At 48.3% G+C, this 22,934-nt stretch overlaps 1 protein-coding gene across 18 annotated transcripts in view; it reads right to left on the minus strand.

Moving 5' to 3' along the window:
* Window positions 1-22,934, minus strand: part of CACNA1A (calcium voltage-gated channel subunit alpha1 A) — a 2,932,691-nt gene that overhangs the window by 2,083,015 nt on the left and 826,742 nt on the right. For all 18 annotated transcript variants that reach the window (XM_069604327.1, XM_069604317.1, XM_069604315.1 and 15 more), the window contains one exon: window positions 22,318-22,505. In XM_069604327.1, the coding sequence (XP_069460428.1) occupies window positions 22,318-22,505 (188 nt within the window). The remainder of the gene's footprint in view (window positions 1-22,317; window positions 22,506-22,934) is intronic.

Here is a 22,934-nt window from a genome sequence, read left to right on the forward strand (position 1 = left end):
GCTGAATTACATAAACCATTATTTAACTTACAACCAATCTCTTGGTCTCATTCCCCACTGGGGTGAGACCTTATTATTTGTATATTATTGCATTGTGGGGAGTAAGCACCTTCAGCAGCTAGGCCGATTTCTTTGTGGGGTATAGCTGCGTTCTAGCAGGATGTTGAGGTGTTCACAGAGTATTGTTCATATGTGTGCACCTAAGCCAAAATTGATAGCTGTGTATAGCTGCTCTATTGTGTGTTGGTGTAAAGTACAGAGTGAGCATATCGGTAGGAGTGGGTGATTTACTCTTAGGAGCCCACTGTTCCTGGATTACATTCTGGATCTGGATGCGTTGGCAGTGGTTGTACTCATGATTCGTAGTAGAGGCACTCTGAGGTAGATTCACAGTTATGACCGGAATAAGTTATTTTTGCTCAGTCAGAGGGTCATTATTCTTAGGCTCAGCACTATGTGTCTAGGGAGCCCATTTTCCTGATCTCTGGTTGTGGTTTATGGTGGGTTGCAGGGTAGGTCTAGGCATGATACGTGGTTATAGGACAGGAGATATCTCGCACCAATGTAGTTCCACTGAGACAGTGATGCTAAAGGACAGGCTGGAAATTTGTCAGCCGGCTGTAACATTGGTCGGCCGGCTGTAATTACTTTCCAATGTAATGTCATTGAAGTTATGATTGCTGATGTTGGTGGTTTTCAGCGGCACTAGATGGTCCTAATCATGGTTTAAGGAAATGAGCCAGGTTTTTAGAGCTTAGTGGAAGGCCATGAAGTCTTGGTTGTGTCGAAGGTGCGGAGGGAGGGAGTTTCACAGAGTTGGAGTCAAGGCTGAGAAGGCGGACCCTCCAATCCTGGCTAAATTGGAGGCAGGAATCACTAGTAAGAGGGAAGTGCTTGACCTTAGGCTGCGTGATGGGTGGTAGGGTGTAATCTGCTCTTGTAGGTATGCTGGGCCGGTCATGTGCACTACTCGGTGGGTAATGCATAGGATTTTGAAAGTGGCCCTTCATCCAACAGGGAGCCAGTGAATTGTGCGGAGAGCGGGGGAGATGTGATCCCTGTGTCCCAGAGCAAGAAGGAGTCTGGTGGTAGTGTTTTGGGCTCTTTGGAGTTTGTTAATTTGGTATGCCGGTGCCCACAGGCATAAGGAGTTGACATAGTCCAGTCTCGATATAACAATGGACATAATTACAGCAAGTCTGTTGGGGTAGGTGAGGTAAGGGAAAATGCTTCTTAGGAGTTTCAGGTTGTAGTGACAGGATTTTGATACATTATTGATCTGATGGGAGAGGGTTAAGCCTGAGTCCATAGTGCAGCCAAGGTCTGTGACTATTTTGGAGGTAGGAGGGGCGGTGCCAAGGGAGGGGGGCCATGGGAGTGGTTGCGGAAGAAGGGCAGTGTTGCCGCACACCAATTTCTCAGTTTTATCTGGGTTCAGAAGAACAAGTTACTTCTTACCTTGTAACGTTCTTTCGACGGGATGTTCTTCCGACGTATTCCTCATCTTAGATATATCCTTCCAGCTCTGCTGGCCTCGGAAAATTTTTTCTCCAGAGGGCGCTGCGCGTCGACGTCCCTCGAGTCGATGTCCTTCGACAGCCGCCGTATCGACGCTCGACGTCATCCTGCCTATAAAGGCCGCGCGCAGCGTCCGTTGCTCAGTTCCGTTTTGTAGCCCACAGTATTACTGTCTGGACTAGACTAATCACCCTGAAGGAGCGTAAGCTGCAACAACAAGGGAAGTAGAACTGCGGGGATGGATGGGAGGGTCGATGAGGAATACGTCGGAGGAACATCCCGTCGAAAGAACGTTACAAGGTAAGAAGTAACTTGTTCTTCGAAGGGATTGTGTCCTCTGACGTATTCCTCATCTTAGATAGGCTCCCATAGCAGTATTCTATATTCGGAGGAGGGAGTACTGACTTCACGCTGTCTTCTATTGATGAATAGAATGCAGTATAGCCCTTCCAAACCTAGTCTCTTGACTAGAGGAGGAATCCAGATTGTAAAAACGTGTAAAGGTATGGACAGACGACCATGTAGCGGCCGCACATATGTCTTTAATCGGCACGCCTCTTTTGAGGGCCGATGAAGCTGCAATACCTCTGGTCGAATGAGCCCTAAGGTTTTGAGGGGGCTCTTTCCCTGCCAGTTTATAACATTCCAGAATGGCTAGAATGATCCATCTGGAAATGGTCTGCTTAGTTATTGGTAACCCCAGCTTGTGACCTGCGTAACCTACAAACAGCTGGTCTGCCTGTCTTATCCTGGCTAGTCTACTAATGTAAAAACTTAAAACCCTCCTAGGGTCTAGTCTGTGTAACCTCTCTTCCTCTTTCCCCGGGTGAGGAGGAGGATAGAAAGATGGTAGGGTAATCTTCTGAGAGATATGGAATTCAGAAACTACCTTTGGGAGGAAATTAGGCTTCACTTGCAGGACAACTTTGTCTTTGTGAAAGATTGTATGAGGGGGTTTACAAGAAAGAGCTTGTAATTCGCTCACCCTTCTAGCAGATGTAAGTGCTATTAATAAAACAGTCTTAAGGGTAAGGAATCTTAACGAACAAGAATGGAGAGGTTCGAAAGGTGTACCCATCAGGAAAGTTAGTACTAAGTTTAAATCCCATGGGGGAACTTGGAATGGTCTTGGGGGATAAACATTGGTTAACCCCTTTAGAAACTGTATTACCAAGGGTAATTTGAAATAGGATGGTTCCTCCGCAGTACGCTTAAAGATAGATAGCGCTGCGAGATAGCCCTTAATGGTGCCAACTTGAAGGCCTGAATTTGCCAAATATAGTAGGAAGGACAAAACCATTGGTGTACCACATGAAAATGGGTCGATATTCTGTTCTCTACACCAGCTGCAAAATCTGTTCCAACGGCAGCGGTATAAAGACTTTGTTGCTGGCCTCCTTGCCGAAAGCAACACCTCCATAACATCATCAGGGAGGTCCCAATCCTTGTACCTCAGCCGTTCAGAAGCCAAGCGTGAAGGTTGAGGGTTTTGATGTCTGGATGGAGAACCTGACCTCCCTTCTGTGAGAGTAGGTTCTCTCTGAGCGGAAGTCGAATTGGAGGGCAGATGGACAAGTCTAGAAAGTCCGGGTACCACGTTCTCCTGGCCCAATCCGGGGCAATTAGGATCATGGTTCGCCGGAATCTTCTCAACCTCCTGATCATTTGAGGAATGACAGGGACCGGTGGGAACGCGTACAGAAGCGGAAACTCCCAGTCCACTATGAACGCGTCTCCCAGAGCTCCTCTCGGAGGAAATTCCCTTGAGCAGAACAGGTCGCATTTCCTGTTTAGGCTGGTGGCGAACAGATCTACCTGAGGGGTTCCCCAAAGGGCGAAGATCTCTTGAAGGACTTCCTGAGCTAGCTCCCACTCGTGGGAGACTGTGTTCTGCCTGCTCAGAGCGTCCGCTGTCAAGTTCTTCTCTCCGGCTAGGTGAACTGCCGATAGAGAGATTCCTTCTTGGATTGCCCAAAACCAGAGCTGCATCGCCTCTCTGCACAGGGGTAGTGATCCTACGCCTCCTCTTTTGTTGAGGTAATGCATGGCCACCGTGTTGTCCGTCATTATCAGGACGTTCTTCCCTTGTACAGCTGGCAGGAAAGCCTTCAACGCAAGTCTGATGGCTCTCAGCTCTAACAGGTTGATGTGTAGTCTGGACTCCGATGGAGACCAACGACCGCTGATGGTCAAGTCGTTGGCGTGGGCTCCCCACCCCGTGAGTGAGGCATCCGTGACTACTGTTATCTCCGGCCAGGGTTGCCAAAACTGTTCTCCTTTCAGAATGTTCTCCTGACAGGCCCACCACTGAAGGTCTCGAGCCACCCTGCCGGGAACCTGAAGAAGATCTGTCATTCTCCCTGAGAATTGTGACCACTGAGTCCTCAGTGCCCACTGGAGGGATCTCATTCTCAGGCGAGCCTCTGGCACAAGGAAAATGCAGGATGCCATGAGGCCTAGCAACCTCAAAAAGTCGAAGGCTGGGAGACGTTGGGCATGTTGGAACTTGGTAACCATCTGTAGAATATCTTGAGCCCTCACCTCTGGTGGCAAGGCTTTCCCAGGGAAGTATCCAGGATCGCTCCTATGAACTGGAGTCTCTGCGATGGTATCATTTGAGACTTCTTTAAATTGAGGGAGAAGCCCAGTTTGTGAAGGGAGTAGCACACGTGATTTAGCTGGATCTGAGCTTGCTCCGGAGAAACAGCCCTGATCAGCCAATCGTCCAGGTAGGGGTAGACGTGAATCCCTTCCCTCCTTAGACTTGCAGCCACTACCGACATTAACTTGGTGAAGACCCTCGGGGCGGAGGTCAGCCCAAATGGCAGTACTCGAAATTGATAGTGAGAGTTGCCAATTGCGAACCTCAGGTATTTCCTGTGTTTGAGATGGATAGGCACATGGAAATAAGCGTCCTGAAGGTCCAGAGATACCAACCAGTCCTGAAACCGAAAGGCCTGGAGGATCTGAGAAAGAGTGACCATCTTGAATTTGTCTTTCCTGAGGAATTTGTTCAATTCTCGCAAGTCCAAGATGGGTCTCAGTCCTCCGTCTTTCTTCGGAATGAGAAAGTAAGGGGAGTACCAGCCCTTGTTCCTCTCCGCTACAGGTACCGGTTCTATGGCACCTTTCTCTAGCAGGTCCAAAATTTCCTGCAAGAGGAGCGGATCTGGAGCTTTCTGAGAGCTGATCCCCGGTGGATGACTCTGAGGTATACGTAGGAAAGGCAGGCAGTAACCTTGGGCGACTGTTTCCAATGCCCAAGCATCTGACGTGATAGCCTGCCATACCGTCAGATGTTGAGTCAACCTGCCTCCTACAGGTGTCCTGTGAGGGGAGTCCTCAGAGTGGTTTTGGGGCGGCTGATGCAGATGCCGATGGTAAAGAGGCACCTGCTGTTGCTGCGGCTTTAGAATATCTACCCCGTCCACCTCGGGTAGTTCTTCTTTGACCCCTTTGAGCCGGTCGTCCTCTACCTCTTCCGAATGCGGAGTAGAAGCGAAAGGACTTGCCCCTCGCAGAGGTTCCTGTGGGACGAAAAGGAGTCTGACGGATTGCAGCTCCTAGGGATTTTGCTGCTGCTTTTGAAGTTTGCAGTTTCTCTAAACTGTCATCCGCCTTTTTCCCGAACAAAGAAGAGCCATCAAATGGCATGTTCAAGAGCCTGGCTTGCACATCTGGGGCAAAACCCGACTTTCTCAACCAAGCGAACCTCCTGGTTGATGTACTTGCCACCATTGCTCTGCTGATACTGTCAGCCGAATCAATGCCCGTCTGGAGGGATTTGCACATAGCGTCTTTACCGTCCTGTATAATATTCAGGAACGCATCCCTTTCTTCTCCCTCCGGGATGCAGTCAGCCGCTGTAGAAGCACACTCCCAAAGTGTATGGCTGAACCTAGCAAGGGTGCAAGTAGCATTAACAGACTTTAACGCCATGCTACATGCTGAAAAGACTTTCTTTGCCATAGCATCATATTTTTTATCGTCCCTGTCCTGTGGGACTGTAGGATAAGCCGTCTTGACATCGGTAGAGGATGCTGCTTGTACCACCAGACTTTCTGGGGATGGATGTTTAGACAAGAACTCTGGGTCTGTGGAAGATACCCTGTACTTTGCAGACAGTTTTTTATTTACTGCTGGTATTACATCTGGGGTTTCCCAGTTTGTCATGATCTTTCTCTGAAGAGCTTTATGAAAGGGCACCACTGGATCCTCTTGTGGGCCTTTGTCAAGAATATCCGTGAGGTCATCTTGCTGGAAAGATTGTGAAGGTGTAGACCACCCCATGAACTCTGTAATCCTGGCCATTAAGGCTCTGTAGGGGGTTTCAGCATGCTCCCCCGGGTCTGGCTTAGCAGAATCCACCTCAGGGGAAGTGTCTAACCCACTTGCCTCATGTAAAGAATCATGAAGATCCTTTAATCTGCGCTCTTCAGAGGAAAATTCCTCTCTAACTGGGGTTACAGGTCCCTGTAACTCAAATGTGTCTTGTTCAGACAAATCACCCTCTTCTAAAATTGAGGATATAGTTCTCAATTGTTCTGAACTCATAAAGGGAGTAAATCCCATTTCCAAGGCAGAGGGTGCCGAACTTGTCATTATTGGCCTTGAAAACGTCGATGTCGTCGACGCCGACGTCGAAGGCTTCGAGCGTGGCGTCGAAAACAGAGGTGGAGGCCTCAAGGACCTCGACAGAATTGGAATTCTACTCGACAATATCGACGCCATCGACGTCGAGGGCCTGGGGATCGTCACTGGATGTGTGGTCACCGTGACTTTTCTCGGCGTCGACGCCGGTGTCAAGGCCGGCGTCGAGTCGACAGACCCGTGTGTCGAAGGTCCCTTCGACAACGGCGTCGAAGACATCGACCTCGACGTCAACGGAACCTTCGTCGACGGCGTCGACGGAACCTTGGAGGAAGGTTTGGAGGTCATAGTCCTACTGGAGGGTTCGAGACGCGCTCGAGAGATTTCTTTCGCCGGGTACTGCGACTCGCGGCGTTTTTGACCTTCGGGTCTTTCGACCAGAGCATCGCTCTCGGCAGTCTTCGAGGGGGTCGAGGCCGCTTTCTCGAAGACGCTCATCATATTTTTTCTGAATTCCTCCCATTCAGCCCGGGAACTATGTTTCGTGGGGCAAGGGATTCTTTTTGGCGAAACAGAGGAAGAGGAACACGGAGAAGGGGATCTTCGACGTCTCCTCTTCGAGTGCTTCGATCTCGAGGAGTGATGAGACCCACTCCGAGACCTGGAGCGTGAATGGTGACGAGGAGACGAATGTCTCGACTTCGTCGACGAAGAAGAAGCTTTAAAAGTCTTACCTTTCTCCAGCTTCCCCCTACGCTCCTTCAGGGCCTTAGCTGTCATGGACATACAGTCCTTGCACTCCGAACAATGGTGTTCGGCTCCCAAGCACCACAGAAAATTTCTGTGAGGATCGGTCAACGACATCTTTTTCCCACAATCTCGACATTTTTTGAAGCCGGATCGAGGAGTTGTCGGTTCCGACGAGGAAGCCATTGAGTACGGATCGAATAACTCGAGGTAAATAGGATTATCTGACTAAGAACTGAGCAACGGTATTCCGAGGCACCGAGTAGCGCGGAAAAACGGAACTGAGCAACGGACGCTGCGCGCGGCCTTTATAGGCAGGATGACGTCGAGCGTCGATACGGCGGCTGTCGAAGGACATCGACTCGAGGGACGTCGACGCGCAGCGCCCTCTGGAGAAAAAAATTTCCGTGGCCAGCAGAGCTGGAAGGATATATCTAAGATGAGGAATACGTCGGAGGACACAATCCCTTCGAAGGAGGAGGTTTCTTGTCATCCATCGGTCAATATCTCTGAAGCACATTTCAAGGTCAGGGCATGGGTTGATGCTTGTTGTGGGAATTCTCAGGATAATTTGGGTATTGTCAGCGTAGTTGTAGCAGGTGAGGTTGTGCGTGTGGATGATCCCTGGTAGAGTGGTCAGATAGAGGTTGAAAAGGTGAGAGGGGGCAGGTGCCTTGGGGTACTCCAGAGTTCACAGTGCGAGTGGTTGAGACAAAACGGGAGAGGAAAGCTATTTGTTTCCTGTTGTTGAGAAAGGAGGCAATCCATTTTAATGCCGAGCCTCAGATTCCTAGGGAGTGGAGTCAGTCAAGGAAGATAGAATTGTTAACGGTGTCAAAAGCTGCTGACAGATCAAGGAGAACAAGCGATGCACAAGCCTCTGAGTCTTTCGAGACCATGAGATCATTCCAGATCGAGATCAGAGTGGTTTATGTTCCATGGCGCGGCCTGAAGCCTGATTGAGCAAGTACTTTGGATTCTACGAAGCGGTTGAGCTGAGAGTATGCAGCGCGGTTAATGAGTTTCGCCAGGAATCTGGTGTTGGAGATCGGCCTGTAATTCTTAGGGTAAAGGGGGTCGAGAGATGCCTTTTTTAGAAGCGGTTTGACATGCACTATTTTAAAGGCCTCGGGAAAGATGCCAGAGGTGAGGAAGTCATTTAGTATGGACCTTGCTTGTTCTCCTGCACAAGTGGAGGAGATCTTTCTTTCAGAAGAGAGGCAGGGCAGGGGTGAAGGTGAGATCCAGAGGGTCTGCTGCCAGATAGTAGATCAAGGAACTGGTTTTTCGAGATGGGGTTCAAAGAGTCGAAATATGGCATTGCGGTAGTCGGAGCAATGGAATCGGATGGGGCAGGTGTGTGGCAGGGGGTGAGGGTGGAAAGTTTGTATTAGGGTTGCCATCCAGTCTAGTGATGTATTGTAGTAATGCAGCGAGAGGGAGTCGCAGAGCGTTTGCGTCTCAGTGTGGTCGGGGCAGAGGGTCAGATGAGTTTCACAAATTCAGAGATGATCCTGTGGAGCTCTTTGCTGCTGCTGCGACAGTTCAGGATTTGCTTATTGTAATAGGTCTTTTTGGCCTTCCGGTTTTCGGATTTGTAATTACGGTGGTGGCGGGCAAACATAGATCTGCTGAGACTGGTTTTAGATGTTCGCCATTTGCGCTCAAGGGAATTATTTGGCTTTTGAAAGTTTTCAGGTGGTGTGTGAACCAATTGTGAGGACGGTCCTTTGAGCGAGGCCATGGGGCGCGTGAGGAAGTGGTGATTCCTTAAGCAACGAGTCAAAGGATTCAATGGTTAATGGTCTATCTGAGGTCGGCGGTGCTGGGAGACTGTGTAGCAGGGCTTCAGCTAGGTCAGGGAGTACCTTGACTTTGTTCCAGCATTTGTGATCATGTGTGAGGGCGGGGAGAGCCATGAGCGGAGGGATGGCAGAGTGGTCTGTACATATGAGCGGTTTGGGACTAGATACAGAGACGAGGTCATAGGAGCTGAAGATTGCATCAAGGGTGTGACAACCAGAGTGGGTTGGACCTGTGGTATGTCGGGAGAGGTTGAGTGCCTCTAGACTGTCAACCAGGGGTAGGGTCATGGGTTCTTGGGCACATTGAACCAGGTATTGAAGTCTCGGATTAGTATGAGTGTTGGGTGGTTTACCTGAATGGTAGCTAGCGAGTCACAGAGGTTGTTGGCAAATCGTCTGTCATATCCAGGGGGTCTGTATATGAGTAGGAAGCTGTGAGTTAGCGTTGACAATAGAGAGAGTTTTACTAGAAGGAATTCACAGTTAGCATTGCATGTCTGGGTTTTGGTGAGTGAGATGGAGAAATGAGGTTTGAAGAGGATGGCTACTCAGCCACCTCTGGAAGCTCCGTTGTGGGAAATAAACAAGTAGCCAGGGGGTAAGCCATGTGCACGACTCGTGCAAAATCGTCTGAGAGCCAGGTTTTTGTGATGAAAATGAGGTCAGGATTGTCGGAGGATAGAAGGTCAAAGATGCTGTGTCTGTTTCTCGCCACGGAGCAGGCATTGAAAAGGAGGCAGGTGACTTTGTGAGGTGTGGTGTTTTTCTTTTATACTTATGGCTGGGAGGGCTTAGTTGGGTTGAGAGGCAGGGGTCTGGTGCTGGCCGTTGCGATGGAAGGTGTGTTTGGATCAGTCTGGGTGGCTGAGACTGACTGAGGGGTGGCAATGCGAGTCTGGGATGCAGGTGCTCTGTGATGGGGGTTGAGTGGGTTAGGTTGATTGGGTCCGGGAAGAGTAGGCAGGCGGTGGTAGGTATGCGAGAGATGTGGTGGGGAGGATCAGGGCAGGGAGGGAGGGCGGTGAGTGCTGCACGTGTGGTCTGTGAAATCAGGCAAGTTGTTGACTGTGGTTCGAGTATGGAGGGCGCTAGGAGTTTAGGTGTACTGGGTGAGGGGTTGAGTTCAAATGGGTGTAGACCGGGAGAGACAGGAGGGTAGGGCCTGATGGTAGGGCCGGAAAAGGATGGGAGGTTGGACCGATGAAGAAGTGGTGAGGCATGGAGAGTCGAGGGAGCGGGCTGGTCACCCTTTCTGCATTTTAGGTGTTTGGCTGCAAGAGGGGTGTGAGAGAGGGTAGGAGGGTCGAATGCGAAAGGGGATGAAGCGACGGTTTTAGAAAGGGCAAGACGTGCTACTTTGAGGGATGGGAAAGTGATTGATGGGGAGGTCTGGGGATGGGGGTCGAGCAGGAGCAGAGGGTGGGGGGTAGGTGGTAGGGGGGCATGGGTGGTAGGGCGAGATTGTTTCACAGGAGAAGAGGGGGGTCGCCGAGCTGTGCAGAGTTGTCCTTGTGGGTCTGCACTGTCAAGGAGATGCTGGGTTTTCAAAGGCGTGGTGTTGGTGGTGAGGAGGTGTGGGACTGATGTGGGGGGATGGATGGAGTGCGTGTTGGTGGAGGGTTAACAATGTTGGTGTGATGTGGAGCTCTACACGAGTGGGTGAGTGGTAGAGCAGAGGTCAAAGGGGGATTGGCAGGGGTGGGGAGGGCTGAGGTTGAGGGGGCTGGACTGGGTTTGGAATTCCTGCGTGACTGTACCTATACCGTGGTACTGGCGGGGGGCTCGTGTTGTTTGGAGCGCCAGAGAGCTCCGCTGGCTCGTGAGTTGGAATTTGTGCGGGGTGTATGAATGGGGGGTATGGGTTTGTTCTTAATAGATACCCGTGTGTCGAGGGAGGACGAGAGGGGGGGTTGGGCTGAAATGTGTGGGTTTAGGGTAGGAGGTGGGTAGTGTTTGGTAAGCCAGTGCGCTCCTCTGGTCTTACAGTTAGAGGCGGAATCGTGATTGGGGGGCAGGTGAGGGGGGGTCAGAGTGTATGGGTGTTTCGAGTGCAGGGTTCGGAGATGGCGAGCCGATGTGGCATCCAGGGGGGGGTTCGTGAATGAAGGTGCTAGTACGGAGGACATGAGCCGGGTGTGGTGCATTATGGTTTGGCAGGTGGGTGTGGAGAGGCGGTCTTTGTTGTCGTGGTATCCCCATCAGTAAGGCCAACTCAGTCATGGTTGTGGGATGGAGATGCGCCGCAGGTGAGCGATGTGGGGATCAGAGTAGCTGCATGTACAGAGGGCTAGGACAGAAGGTATCTGGGTCGAGGCACCTAAGACTAAGATAGCAGGAAATCTAATGAGTGATAATGCAATAGCAGCAGCAACAATCGGGACAGAGCGAGAAGGGGCCTACCACGGGAGCACAACAGTAAATGCAATAACACTAAATGTAATAGCGGCACCAAGTTTTGGGACACTTGGATAGAGGGAGAAGGGGCCTAACAAGGGGGGACACCAGTAGATGCTATAACAGTAACGGTAATAACAGTAACACAAAAAGCAAGCAGTAATCAGAACGTCTATGTTTGAAAGTCCTGAATAGTGCTAGCTGGCACAATCAGGCCAATTCTGATAAGCGGCTGTCTGTCCCCATCAGCTTATCTTGGACCATCAGGCTAGATGTGAAAGGCTGCTATCTGGCACAATTAGGTTATTTGGCACAGTCAATCTAAATGTGAGCATTTACTATGTGGCCCATGTGGTTGGGGGCACAATCTACTGAAAGCAATGTTTGGTTTAGGCCAATCAGAGTGCAATATATCGCTGGTTTAGACGGTCGATCTTAGAGAAATATATGGCTAAGGGGTATAGGCTAACTAGATGCAAAATATGGCTATTGGGCAAAAACTACGTAGAGGCAGTATTTGTCTATGGGCAATATCTAACTGTGACAAGACTCAACAGTTGGGGTTAGAATGATTTTCGATGGGTTTGGACAATTTACAGAAGAGCAGTAATTGCTGTTCCCCTACTGTTCGGATCCCCCCTACCTTGTTGGTCGATGCTGGTTGACGGCAGCAGGCACCACTGTCTAACACGGGCCAACACGGTCTGGAGCTGATTCTTTAGGAGCTGCCATCCTTTGTCTTGGGTCCTTCACAGAGTGCTGTCCGGGCAGGGGCTGCCCTGAATGGGTGCCTTAAAAGTGTCTAAGGGCCAATCGGAATGGGAGTGCGGGATCGAGGGACGCAACAGTATCCACAACAAGGATGCAACCTTGTGCAGCAAAATAACAGAGCGTTCTAAGTCTCCAAGATAGTAATATAGTACAGAATTCAGGCCGCTGAATTCAGATCAGCAAACAGCACTTACTAGGTGCCTTGGGGTCACTCAAAAAGTGTGCTGTATTCCCGGCTACTACAATTAGTCATGTTCTTTTCCTGTGTTAATTGGCATAATGTAAGCCAACTCCCGTTATCCATTAGGTCCCCAATCCACCTGATATCACTTAGAAACTAATCTGACCAAAATAGCATTTTACTCCCATCATTCAGTACGGGGTTAAACCAAATAGAGAGCCCAAATGTCTATAAGAATTAACTCCTAATGAAATACAAAGATTCTTCTGGCCCACCTCAAATACTCTGTCAATGAGGAGAATGTAGAGCACCGAGTGGCTTTTGTAGACAATATAGCCTTTGGCATCAGTGGGATAATCGGTTCTATGTTCTTTTGCTGGCAAGATTATTTTCGATTCGTTTTTTAATGAAACTTTGTCATCGAAAAAGTTGATCGATTTAGTTTTATATTTGGAAGGGGTCCACCCCAAGTCCCCCCTTTCTTAATATTGAATCCATATTCCTAACACTCCCTACCCCTTTCATCCCCTTAAGCACCACCTTTATTTTTCGATTTGTTTTTTCCAATCAAAATGTTTTGTTAAAAAACCCATGGAAAAAACATGGCGGCAAAACAACAGTGTATCGGCCATTCAAGGGAGCCTCTTCACAGAACCACCTCTCTGGTTCAGTCTTTGAGAAATGTAAGATGTGCATGACAGCATACGCCACTGATACACTTGAAAATCAGGTACTCCCATGCCACCTTTGTCTGTTGCCAATTAAAGCTTCCAAAGTTCGATGCGCGGCGGTTTATCACTCCAAAGGAAACCCTAAATGAGCCTGTCAATACTACCCATTTCCGTTTACAGTGGAATCAAGGGGATCATACTGAGGACATTAAGTTAATTTTTGGCAAAGTATTCATCTTCAAGGCATTAATCTTCCCCCACAACGATAAGTTGAGTAGCTTCCACGTCTCCAGATCCGGCTTCAGGTTAGATATTACTATCTCCATATTTCCTGTCATACTTTTGCCCACTTCACAAGTAAGCAATATGCCCAAATATTTAATTCTGAGCGGGCACCAACGAAAACCCATCCTGATCAGATCAACTTTCAAACAGTACGTTGACACTGGCAAAGCTTCTGATTTTCTCCAATTAATATTATATACCGATACACCTTCAAAGTCATCAATCTGGCCCATGAGTGCTGTCCATATCTCTCAGGACCAACAACAGGTCATCAGCATACAGCCACAATTTTTAGCACACACTCCCATAGTTGAGCCCACCAATTCTGTCATCACCTCTGATTGCCAAGGCCAATGGTTCCATGGCCACATGGCCAACACAAACAGTCATTGTTATAGGGTGCATCCTTTCTGAGTTCCCTTCTCCAGACTAATAACTTTCAAGCATAGACCGTTAGTCGATACTGCACCTGCATATAGCAGCGTAATGATCCTGCAAAGTCATCACCAAATGACATCTTTCTCAGGACCTCAAACAGATAACTCCACTTGATCCAGTCAAAAGCTTTATCTGCTTTGAGGGACAGGGTCACTGCACCTAAATCCAAGTCATTAGCTTCTCAAATTGTTTGAAGTAGTCTCCTAAAGTTAGTAGCAGCATGTCTTCCTTCCACAAATCCTGACTGGTCCGGGGGCACCAGTCTGGGTAAAACATCCTTCAACCGTCTCGCCAATGCTTTCGCCAAGATATTGTTATCAGTGTTTATAAGGCTATTAGGCATATAGCTCCCAGGCACAGTGGGGTTTTATCTTTGTTCAGGATTATAGAGATGATCGAATAATGCACAGATTCAGGGAGAACACCACTATCCTTCGACGCCTTGTACACATCACCCATAAACTGTAATACAAAGTCTGGCATGATCTTATAGAACTCCATTGGAAGGCCATCAGGCCCTGGGCATTTCCCTGCCTTCAAACTGTATGCCGATTTCTTCAACTCTTCACCTTACAGCTCCTTATCTAGGTCTGTTTTCTTCTGGTCAAAGATAATTGCAAATTCGGCAAGAAACCTGGTGCAAAGGATAGCTTGTCCCTATCCGATGCATACAGTTTTTCATAGAAAGTATGAAATACATAATTGATTTCTTTCGGATCAAATGTCAGGGATCCTGGGGTCCTCTCAACTGCTGAGATCACTCTCTCCTTCTCTAAGAATGCCTCATATGCCTTCTAATGAGTTGGAGAAAGGGGGCAATATAGTAAGTTTGGATGAACCGGACCTCTGTGATTCACAGAAGGCAGAGGGGGACAGAGGTTAAGAAGAGTGAGTGAATGGTGAATTGGAAGTGTGATTGGAGACCCTCACATGCCTTCTAGATAGTAAGAGGGAGAGCTATGTGAATTGGGAGGGTGGCTGAACCAAACACATGTCTTCCAGAGAGAAAGAGTGAAAGCGAGGTAAATTGGGGGCATGGCTGAATCAGACACATCTTCCAGAGAGTCAGAGGGAGAGCGAGGTGAATTGTCGGGGGTGGACGATCCAAAAACACGTCTTCTAGTGAGAAAGAAGGAGAGCAAGGTGAATTGGAGGGTGGCTGAACCAAGCGCACATCTTCACGAGAGTAAGTGGGAGAGCCCAGTGAAGTGGGAGGATAGCTGAACCAAACACACGTCTTCTAGGGAGAAAGAGGGAGAGAAAGGCGATTGGGGAGTGTAACTGACCCCTAGATAGTCAGGGGCAGAGCTATTTGAATTGGGAGGGTGGCAGAATCAGACACACATCTTCTAGAAAGTAAGAGGAAAAGCGAGATGAATTGGGAGGATGGCTGAACAAAACGCACATCGAGAGAGAGAGTAAGAGGGTGAGCTAGCTGAATTGGGAAGGTGGCCGAAACAAGCACACTTCTTCAAGAGAGTAAGAGGGAGAGTGGGGTGAATTGGAAGGGCCACTCAACCAAACACACACCTTCTACGGAGAAAGGGAGAGCAAGGCGATTGGTGAGTGTAGCTGACCAGTCCCTCACATGTCTTCTAGACAGTAAGAGGGATAGGGAGGTGAATTGGGAGGGTGCCTGAATCGGAAATGCATCTTCTAGAGAGTAAGTGGGAGAGTGAGGTAAATTAAGAGGGTGGCTGAATCCAACGCACCTCTCGAGGGAGAGTAAGGTGAATGGGGAGTGTAGATGACCAGTCCCTCATATGTCTTCTATATAGTAGGAGGGAGAGAGAGCTAGCTGAATTGGGAGAGTATCAGACACACATCTTGTAGAGAGAAATAGGGAGATCGAGGAGAATTGGGGGTGTGGCTTAATCAGCCACACAACTTCGAGAGAGTAAGAGGGAGAGTGATTTTATTTGGAGGGGGGTGGGGGCAGCTGAACAAAAGACACGTCTTCTGGGGTGAAAGAGGGAGAGCGAGGTGAATTGGGAGGTTGGCTGAACCAAACACATGTCTTCTAGGGCGAAAGAGGGAGAGCGAGGTGAATTGGGAGAGTGGCTGAATAAGACTCACATCTTCTAGAGAGTTAGTTAATTGAATTGGGAGAGTGGCTGACCAGGTGCTCACATGTCTTCTAGATGGTACGAAGGAGGGGTAGGTGAATTTGGAGGGTGGCTGAACCAAACACATGTCTTCTAGAGAGAAAGAGTAAGAGTGCAGTGAATTGGGGGCATGACTGAATCAGACACACATCTTCCAGAGAGTAAGAGGGAGAGCGAGGTGAATTGTGGCGGGTGGCAAAACCAAACACACGTCTGCTAGGGAGAAAGAGGGAGAGCAAGGTGATTGGGGAGTGTAGATGATCGGTCCCTCACTGGTCTAATAGATAGTAAGAGGGAGAGCTAGTTGAATTGGGAGGGTGTTTGAATCAGACACACATCTTCTATACAGTAAGAGGGAGAGCGAGGTGAATTGTGATGGTGGCTGAACCAAAAACACGTCTTCTAGGGAGAAAGAGGGAAAGCAACGTGAATTGGGAGGGTGGCTGACCAAACACATGTCTTCTAGGGAGAAAGAAGGAGAGCGAGGTGGATTGGGAGGGTGGCTGACCAAACACACGTCTTGTAGGGAGAAAGAGGGAGAGTAAGGTGAAAGGGGAGTATAGCTGACCAGTCCCTCACATGTCTTTTAGGTAGTAAGAGGGAGAGAGAGGTGAATTGTGAGGGTGGCTGAATCAGGCACACATCTTCTAGAGAGTAAGAGGGAAAGCGAGGTGAATTGGGATGGTGGTTGACTCAAACACATGTATTCTAAGGAGAAAGAGGGAGAGCAAGGTGAATTGGGAGGGTGGCTGACCAAAGTACACATCTACGAGAGAGTAAGAGGGAAAGCGAAGTGAATTGGGAGGGTCTCTGAACCAAACATACGTCTTCTAGGGAGAAAGAGGGAGAGCAAGGTGATTGGGGGGTGTAGCTGACCGGTCCCTCACTGGTCTAATAGATAGTAAGAGGGAGAGCTAGCTGAATTGGAGGGTGGTTGAATCAGACACACATCTTCTATAGAGTAAGAGGGAGAGCGAGGTGAATTGTGATGGTGGCTGAACCAAACACACGTCTCCTAGGGAGAAAGAAGGAGAGCGAGGTGATTTGGGAGGGTGGCTGACCAAACACACGTCTTCTAGGGAAAAAGAGGGAGAGTAAGGTGAATGGGGAGTGTAGCTGACCAGTCCCTCACATGTCTTTTAGGTAGTAAGAGGGAGAGGGAGGTGAATTGTGAGGGTGGCTGAATCAGACACACATCTTCTAGAGAGTAAGAGGGAAAGTGAGGTGAATTGGGATGGTGGTTGACCCAAACACATGTATTCTAAGGAGAAAGAGGGAGAGCAAGGTGAATTGGGAGGGTGGCTGACCGAAGTACACATCTTCGAGAGAGTAAGAGGGAAGGCGAGGTGAATTGGGAGGGTCACTGAACCAAACACATGTCTTCTAGGGATAAAGAGGGAGAGCAAGGTTATTGGGGGATGTAGCTGACCGGTCCCTCACTGGTCTAATAGATAGTAAGAGGGAGAGGGAGGTGAATTGGAGGGTGGTTGAATCGGACACACATCTTCTAGAGAGTAAGAGGGAGTGTGAGGTGAATTGGGATGGTGGTTGACCCAAACACATGTCTTCTATGGAGAAAGAGGGAGGACGAGGTGAATTGGAAGTGTGTTTGCCTGAGACACTCTCATGTTTTCTCATGGAGTAAGAGGGAGGAAGTGGAGAAAGGAGTGTGGCTGAAATAGACACACTTGAGTAAGAGAGAGAGAGAGAGAGATAGAGAGAGAGAGAGAGAGAGAGAGAGAGAGAGAGAGAGAGAGGGAGGGAGAGGGGAGCATGGGAAGCAGGACCTCACATATTTTCTCGGCGAGCAAGAGGGAGAGAGTGGGTAATTCGAAGAGTAGATGAACCAGACCCACAAATGTCTTATCAGGCAGAAAAGTTAAAAATGATATATCTGCAAATGGGCTAAAGCCACGGGGAGACAAAGGTGGAAACACAAAGTGGTATGTTATGAACACTGAAGTGATTTGCCTTCTACCGAATAAACATTCCAATCCCTGGAGATATTTTAGTCACCCTTAACATTCTGTCCCGGACACGGACCTCGAGGCAAGGCAGAAGGGGGTGGTTGCAGGGTAAGAAGGCATCAAAGGACTAGGTGCACAGATCGTCCAATCAGAGTCCGCATTGTTACACCCTGCACGCTGTGTTGCAGGGAAGGCGTCAGGGCCTTTCAACCATTCCAATTGAAAGGGGCCTTGGCAGTCTGCGGTTCTTATGCGCACAGCAATCTACTTTTTTCTCTACATTTGTCCCTTGCTTTATTAAAAAAGAAGTACTAATCAAGAGACGGACAGCAAGCAGGGAGATGAAAAATGAAACCTTCTTTTCAGGCAACGTTTAGTATTTCAGCTCCCTGCTGGCTGGTGATAATCGACGGCTATATTAACGCCATTGTCTCCATTATAATGTAGGTACTCCACGGGTGGCTCAAGACTTTTGTTCTCCTTGCTCTGAGTAATGGGTCCTCCAGCCGTCGTGTTGTAATGAGCCCCTTCAGCTGGCCCAGACGGGGTGACATAGGGTGGCCCAGAAAAGGTATATCAATGGCTTATAAAGGGTCGTCTGATGCTTCTGAGATCTTTTTGGTGGTAGCACTTGGCAAGTGTTGTTTTTCCCCACCCACCTGCCTTAGAAGAAGCGATGAGTTCCATTGTCATAACCAGAGAGCAGTTCCTTTTGAGGCAACTGCTGACACCAACTTCTCTGGAGTCCGACGCTTTTATTTGGCAACCTACCAAAGTAAGTAATTACTGCAGGGTGTGGAAACATCGGCTATTCAAATGTTTTGAACGATAAATTCCATTAGACCTTGTCAGCATAGTCATTACTCGGGGCTCCTTGGAGTTGCAGTCCAAAAACCTTGGCGCGCCACAGGTTGCAGCAGCTCTCTGATCCGCTGGAAACAGCGGGTCAAGCAAGGTTAGTACCGAGGGTCATTGTGCCACTTATCATGGCTTGCGCGTCGGGCGAAGCAGAACGGAGATAGGACGGTAAACTCCTATTCTGCCAGAAACGGAGCCGTGCAGAGAACTGAACCGATCATTGAACCTAGGGTAGACCTGGGGAGGACGAACAGGAAATGCAGCTCTGAATTGATTAGATGAGACGACCACCATCTTGATAGAAGAAGCAAAGTGGTGCATTATTCGAAGAGTGCCCTTCCCCTCTGTTGGTATGAAACGGGCCCGGCCGTCACAGTAAATAGAGCGAGCATCAATGCACAGCCGATTCTGGAGCTGCAGACCCCTGACAATGCCACCACATGAGAGGGCTAGCTAGGAGGCTCTAAGAACACTCGCAGTACACGTTAAGGGCAGCGCCTGAAACCACTAGTCAAATGGCCACTATCACACTGCCATGCTCATTTCACCACACACAGAGGCTGCAGGTAGTTGTATGACTTTGGGTAGAAGTTGATAGCAACACTGCAGAGCACAGCAGTTCTTGAAAATGAGCCATCGGAAGGCAACTGCGCCTCCTTGAGGCTATTACGTTATACAGTATACGTATAGGGACTAATTGCTCTCAGTGTAGAGCTGCCTGGGTGAGAGAAGAGTAGCTCCCAACTCTCTTTCGAGAAGGAGAGTGTGTCTGTTCATAAGAGGACAGTAGATCAGAGCAGATCTCTTCGAATGCAAGATCCTGGTGCAGAATGGACAGCAGCCATTTCTCTTCCAGGCTCTCCCAGGCACGTGCTGTGTGTTGGTTGCAAGACCAGACCTTCATGTACACTGGAACTATTGGCCTACGCCACTAACGGGAACGTGTTGGTGTACTGCAATGTTTATTGGCGCCCTGCTAGTTTTACTGTGATTTCTGTTTTTAGAAAAGCACGTGTTTTTATAAGCAGAAAGAGGTGACAATAAACTTCCAGGCCACCAAGTGGGGTGATGATGGAAAAGGAGACGAGAAAAAATGGAATTGGACAGATAGAAAGATGGGGATCATGAAGGGTTGGGAGGTGATGTGGGTAAAGCCGATAGCAATACAATTGCCATGGGTAACTCTTTCAACCATTGCCCATGAGTTCCATTCTGTCTAATATACAAGGACAACATGTCTAGAAAGCTACTGGGAGACAACGACTCGAAGCAGAAACAAAGATGAGCTTCACAGCGCTAGTTCTCAGCCATCAAGCTATGAATGCTCACCCGTCAATACATCAAAAAAGGACATTAATTTCTTCTGCTCTTTCTTCTTTATGAATGTCTCCTCTCTCGTTCCTTGCATTTCCCATTTAACTTCTCCCTTTCTCTTTCTCCGCTGGCAATTTTGGATTCCCTATTTTCTTTTATCTTGCTGCTCTTGCTGTTTCCCTCCAAGACTGATTCCGACCCTGTTTCGTACTACTTCCTCTTCCTGCTTCTGCCCTTTCTCAGATTCACTCCATGTCCGTTGTCGTTATTTTGAATTCATCACCGGTCTCGTCTCTCTCTCCCTATCCTGATCCTCTTCACTGTTTGCCTCCCTGATCTGTTTGCCTAGCGCCTTGATGCCTTCGGACCACAGTTCGCGCTTTATAAATCCTATGAAAAAAATGAAAAAAAATATTTTCTGCTACCACGACTCTTGTTTCCATGCTGTTCTGTACTTCTTCCTCTTCCTGCTTCTGACCTTTCCCAGCTTCACTCCATGTCTGCCGTTGTCTATTTTGGATTCCTCGCCGGCCTCATCTCTCTCCCTCTCCTGCTACGCATCGTTGTTTCCCTCCTTGATCTTTTCTGCTACCAGGATGTCTGTTCTCAAGCTATTCCATACTTCTTCCTCTTCCTACTTCTGCTCTTTCCTAGCTTCACTCCATGTCTACAGTTGTCTATTTTGGATTCCTCAAATTCCTCATCTCTCTCCCTCTCCTTCTGCTCTCACTGTTTCCCTCCCTGATCTTTTGTGGTACTAGGAGTCTTGTTCTCATGCTGTTTCATACTTCTTCCTCTTCCTGCTTCTGCTCTTTCCCAGCTTCACTCCATGTCTGCCGTCGTCTATTTTGGATTACTGACCGGTCTTATCTCTCTCCCTCTCCTGCTGCTCTTCAGTAATTTGGTCCATGATCTTTTCTGCTACAAGGACTCTAATTCTCACCCTGTTCCTTACTTCTTCCTCTTCCTGCGTCTGCCCTTTCCCAGCTTCACTCCATGTCTGTCGTCGTCCATTTTGGATTTCTCAACTGTCTCATCTCTCCCCCTCTCCTTCTGCCCTCACTGTTTCCTTGCCTTATCTTTTCTGCTGCCAGGACTCTTGTTCTCAACCTGTTCCATACTTCTTCCTCTTGCTGATTCTGCCCTTTCCCAGCTTCACTTCATGTCTGCCGTCGTCTATTTTGGATTCCTCGCCGGCCTTATCTCTCTCCCTCTCCTGCTACGTGTCGTTGTTTCCCTCCCTGATCTTTTCTGCTACCAGGACTCTTGTTTTCATGCTGTTCTGTACTTCTTCCTCTTCATGCATCTGCCCTTTTCCAGCTTCACTCCCTGTCTGCCGTCGTCTATTTTGGATTCCTCGCCGGCCTCATCTCTCTCCCACTCCTGCTGCTCTTCGCTATTTCCTTCCCTGATGTTCACTGCTATCAGGACTCTTGTTCTCACGCTGTTCTGTACTTCTTCCCCTTCCTGCTTCTGTACCTTCCCAGCTTGAATCCATGTCTACAGTGCTTTATTTTGGATTAGTCTTCGGTCTCGTCTCTCGCCCTCTCCTGCTGCTCTTCGCTGGCTTTCTTTACCTGCCTATATTCATGGCCTTGCACCACCTTCCCCCTTTGCGCTTTCCCCTGTTATTGTTCTCTTCTTTCCACATTCTCCTTCTGCACTGTCCCATTTCCACTCATTCTCCCTTCTGGCCCCTAAAGTTTGGAATGTTCCCCTTACTAGTCAAGTTCTGGCACCACTTTTGCTTTTTTCACTCGACTCCGAAAGCTTATCTCTTAGTTTCCCCTCAGTGAATAATGTAGCATAGATTTGTTTGCCTTTTCTTCCTCGTGCATTATTATTATTTTGTACAATGTTTTTCCAAAAGCAATTTATACATTCAAATAACCATATAATAAACAAGGCCGTAGTTTATTAGGTTTTTGCAAAGAATTGCAATAGAGTACTTTGGAAGCGAGCCATACCCTTCCTGTGTATCACCTAGCTGCGGTGGTCGCCTCTCTCCTCTCCCCTCCCTGGGTGCGGGGCCAGCATTCTGCCACGGCCGACACCTAGCAGCTGACTTAGAACTGTTGCGGACCAAGGGAATCCAACTATTGCTTTACACTTTGCATTGGCATCTGACATTTCTACTGTATTTTATACGTATTTGCACTCTGCACTTTGCAATTGACCTACGGAATGTAATAGTTTTCTAGTCAATTCCTTTCAAAGCAATCTTTGATCAAGGTTACAATTTATTAGTTGAAGCCCTGTATACGTCTAATTGTAAATGTGTGTCTTTCTTTGTCTACTTTTCAATATAGTCATGCTATTGTAAGTATTTCTTAAGGTTTAGATGAATTTGATTTTTATCAACTATTATTTTATTGAATTGTGATTTCATAAGAGGTATGCAGAGCAATAAAGTTAACATACATAAGGAAATGATACAGACTATATCTGAGAAAGAAGGTAGGGAGAATGGGGAAGAGAGGTGTTGGAGAGGGAGATAGGGGTATAGACTGAAAGAGAGAGTAGGAAGTAGCATAGAAAGGGAATTGTTTACGATACACATAACTATACTACTGTACATCAGTATCTTGGACGGATGTTGTGAAGAAGCAACCTTTGTGGTAGTAGGAGGGTGTAGGATGCATGGCAGACTTTGTCGCGAGCGCCCATACTCACATCATACAAGATGTCTGTCCAGCCCTCCATGGTGATGCACTGGAAGACGGTCAGCACTGCAAATAGGATGTTGTCAAACTGAGTGATCCCGTAGTTGGGCCCGTCCCAGTAACTTGTGCAGGTGGTCCCGTTCGGGCACAGGCGGGCTGGCAGTTCTACTCCACACGGCACCTCCACCTTGATTTCACCTGCAAACGAATACAAAGCACAGGCACAGATGTTACACAACTTGGCTGCTCATTGGTGAAAGAGTGGCATCATCCACACAAAGCTTGCTATCATGCAGAGGTATTGTCACATTTGCGACTCACTTTTTGACTTTATTTGTTATAGTTCCTGATTTTTAGCTCATCCTTTGAGGAGACTTACTGGCACTCAGGGTATTACTCAACAGCTCAACAGGAATCACCCAACTGTATAACCTTTATTATGATCACAGTGTTTTACAAGAAACAGCTTTAGGTCTCCCAAAATGTGGCTAGTAATTTCAGAATGTGTTGATTTAAATAACTGTCCTTTTCAAGACAGTTAGGGGTCAAAGTGTTAGTTGCATGCACTGGACAGTCTATGTTCGCAATTCTCAACATTTGCGAGGCGGACTGCAAAAGTAAACCAGT

This window comes from Ambystoma mexicanum, chromosome 3q (assembly GCF_040938575.1).
Source record: "Ambystoma mexicanum isolate Mex_15411 chromosome 3q, UKY_AmexF1_1, whole genome shotgun sequence".
Lineage (NCBI taxonomy): Eukaryota > Metazoa > Chordata > Amphibia > Caudata > Ambystomatidae > Ambystoma > Ambystoma mexicanum.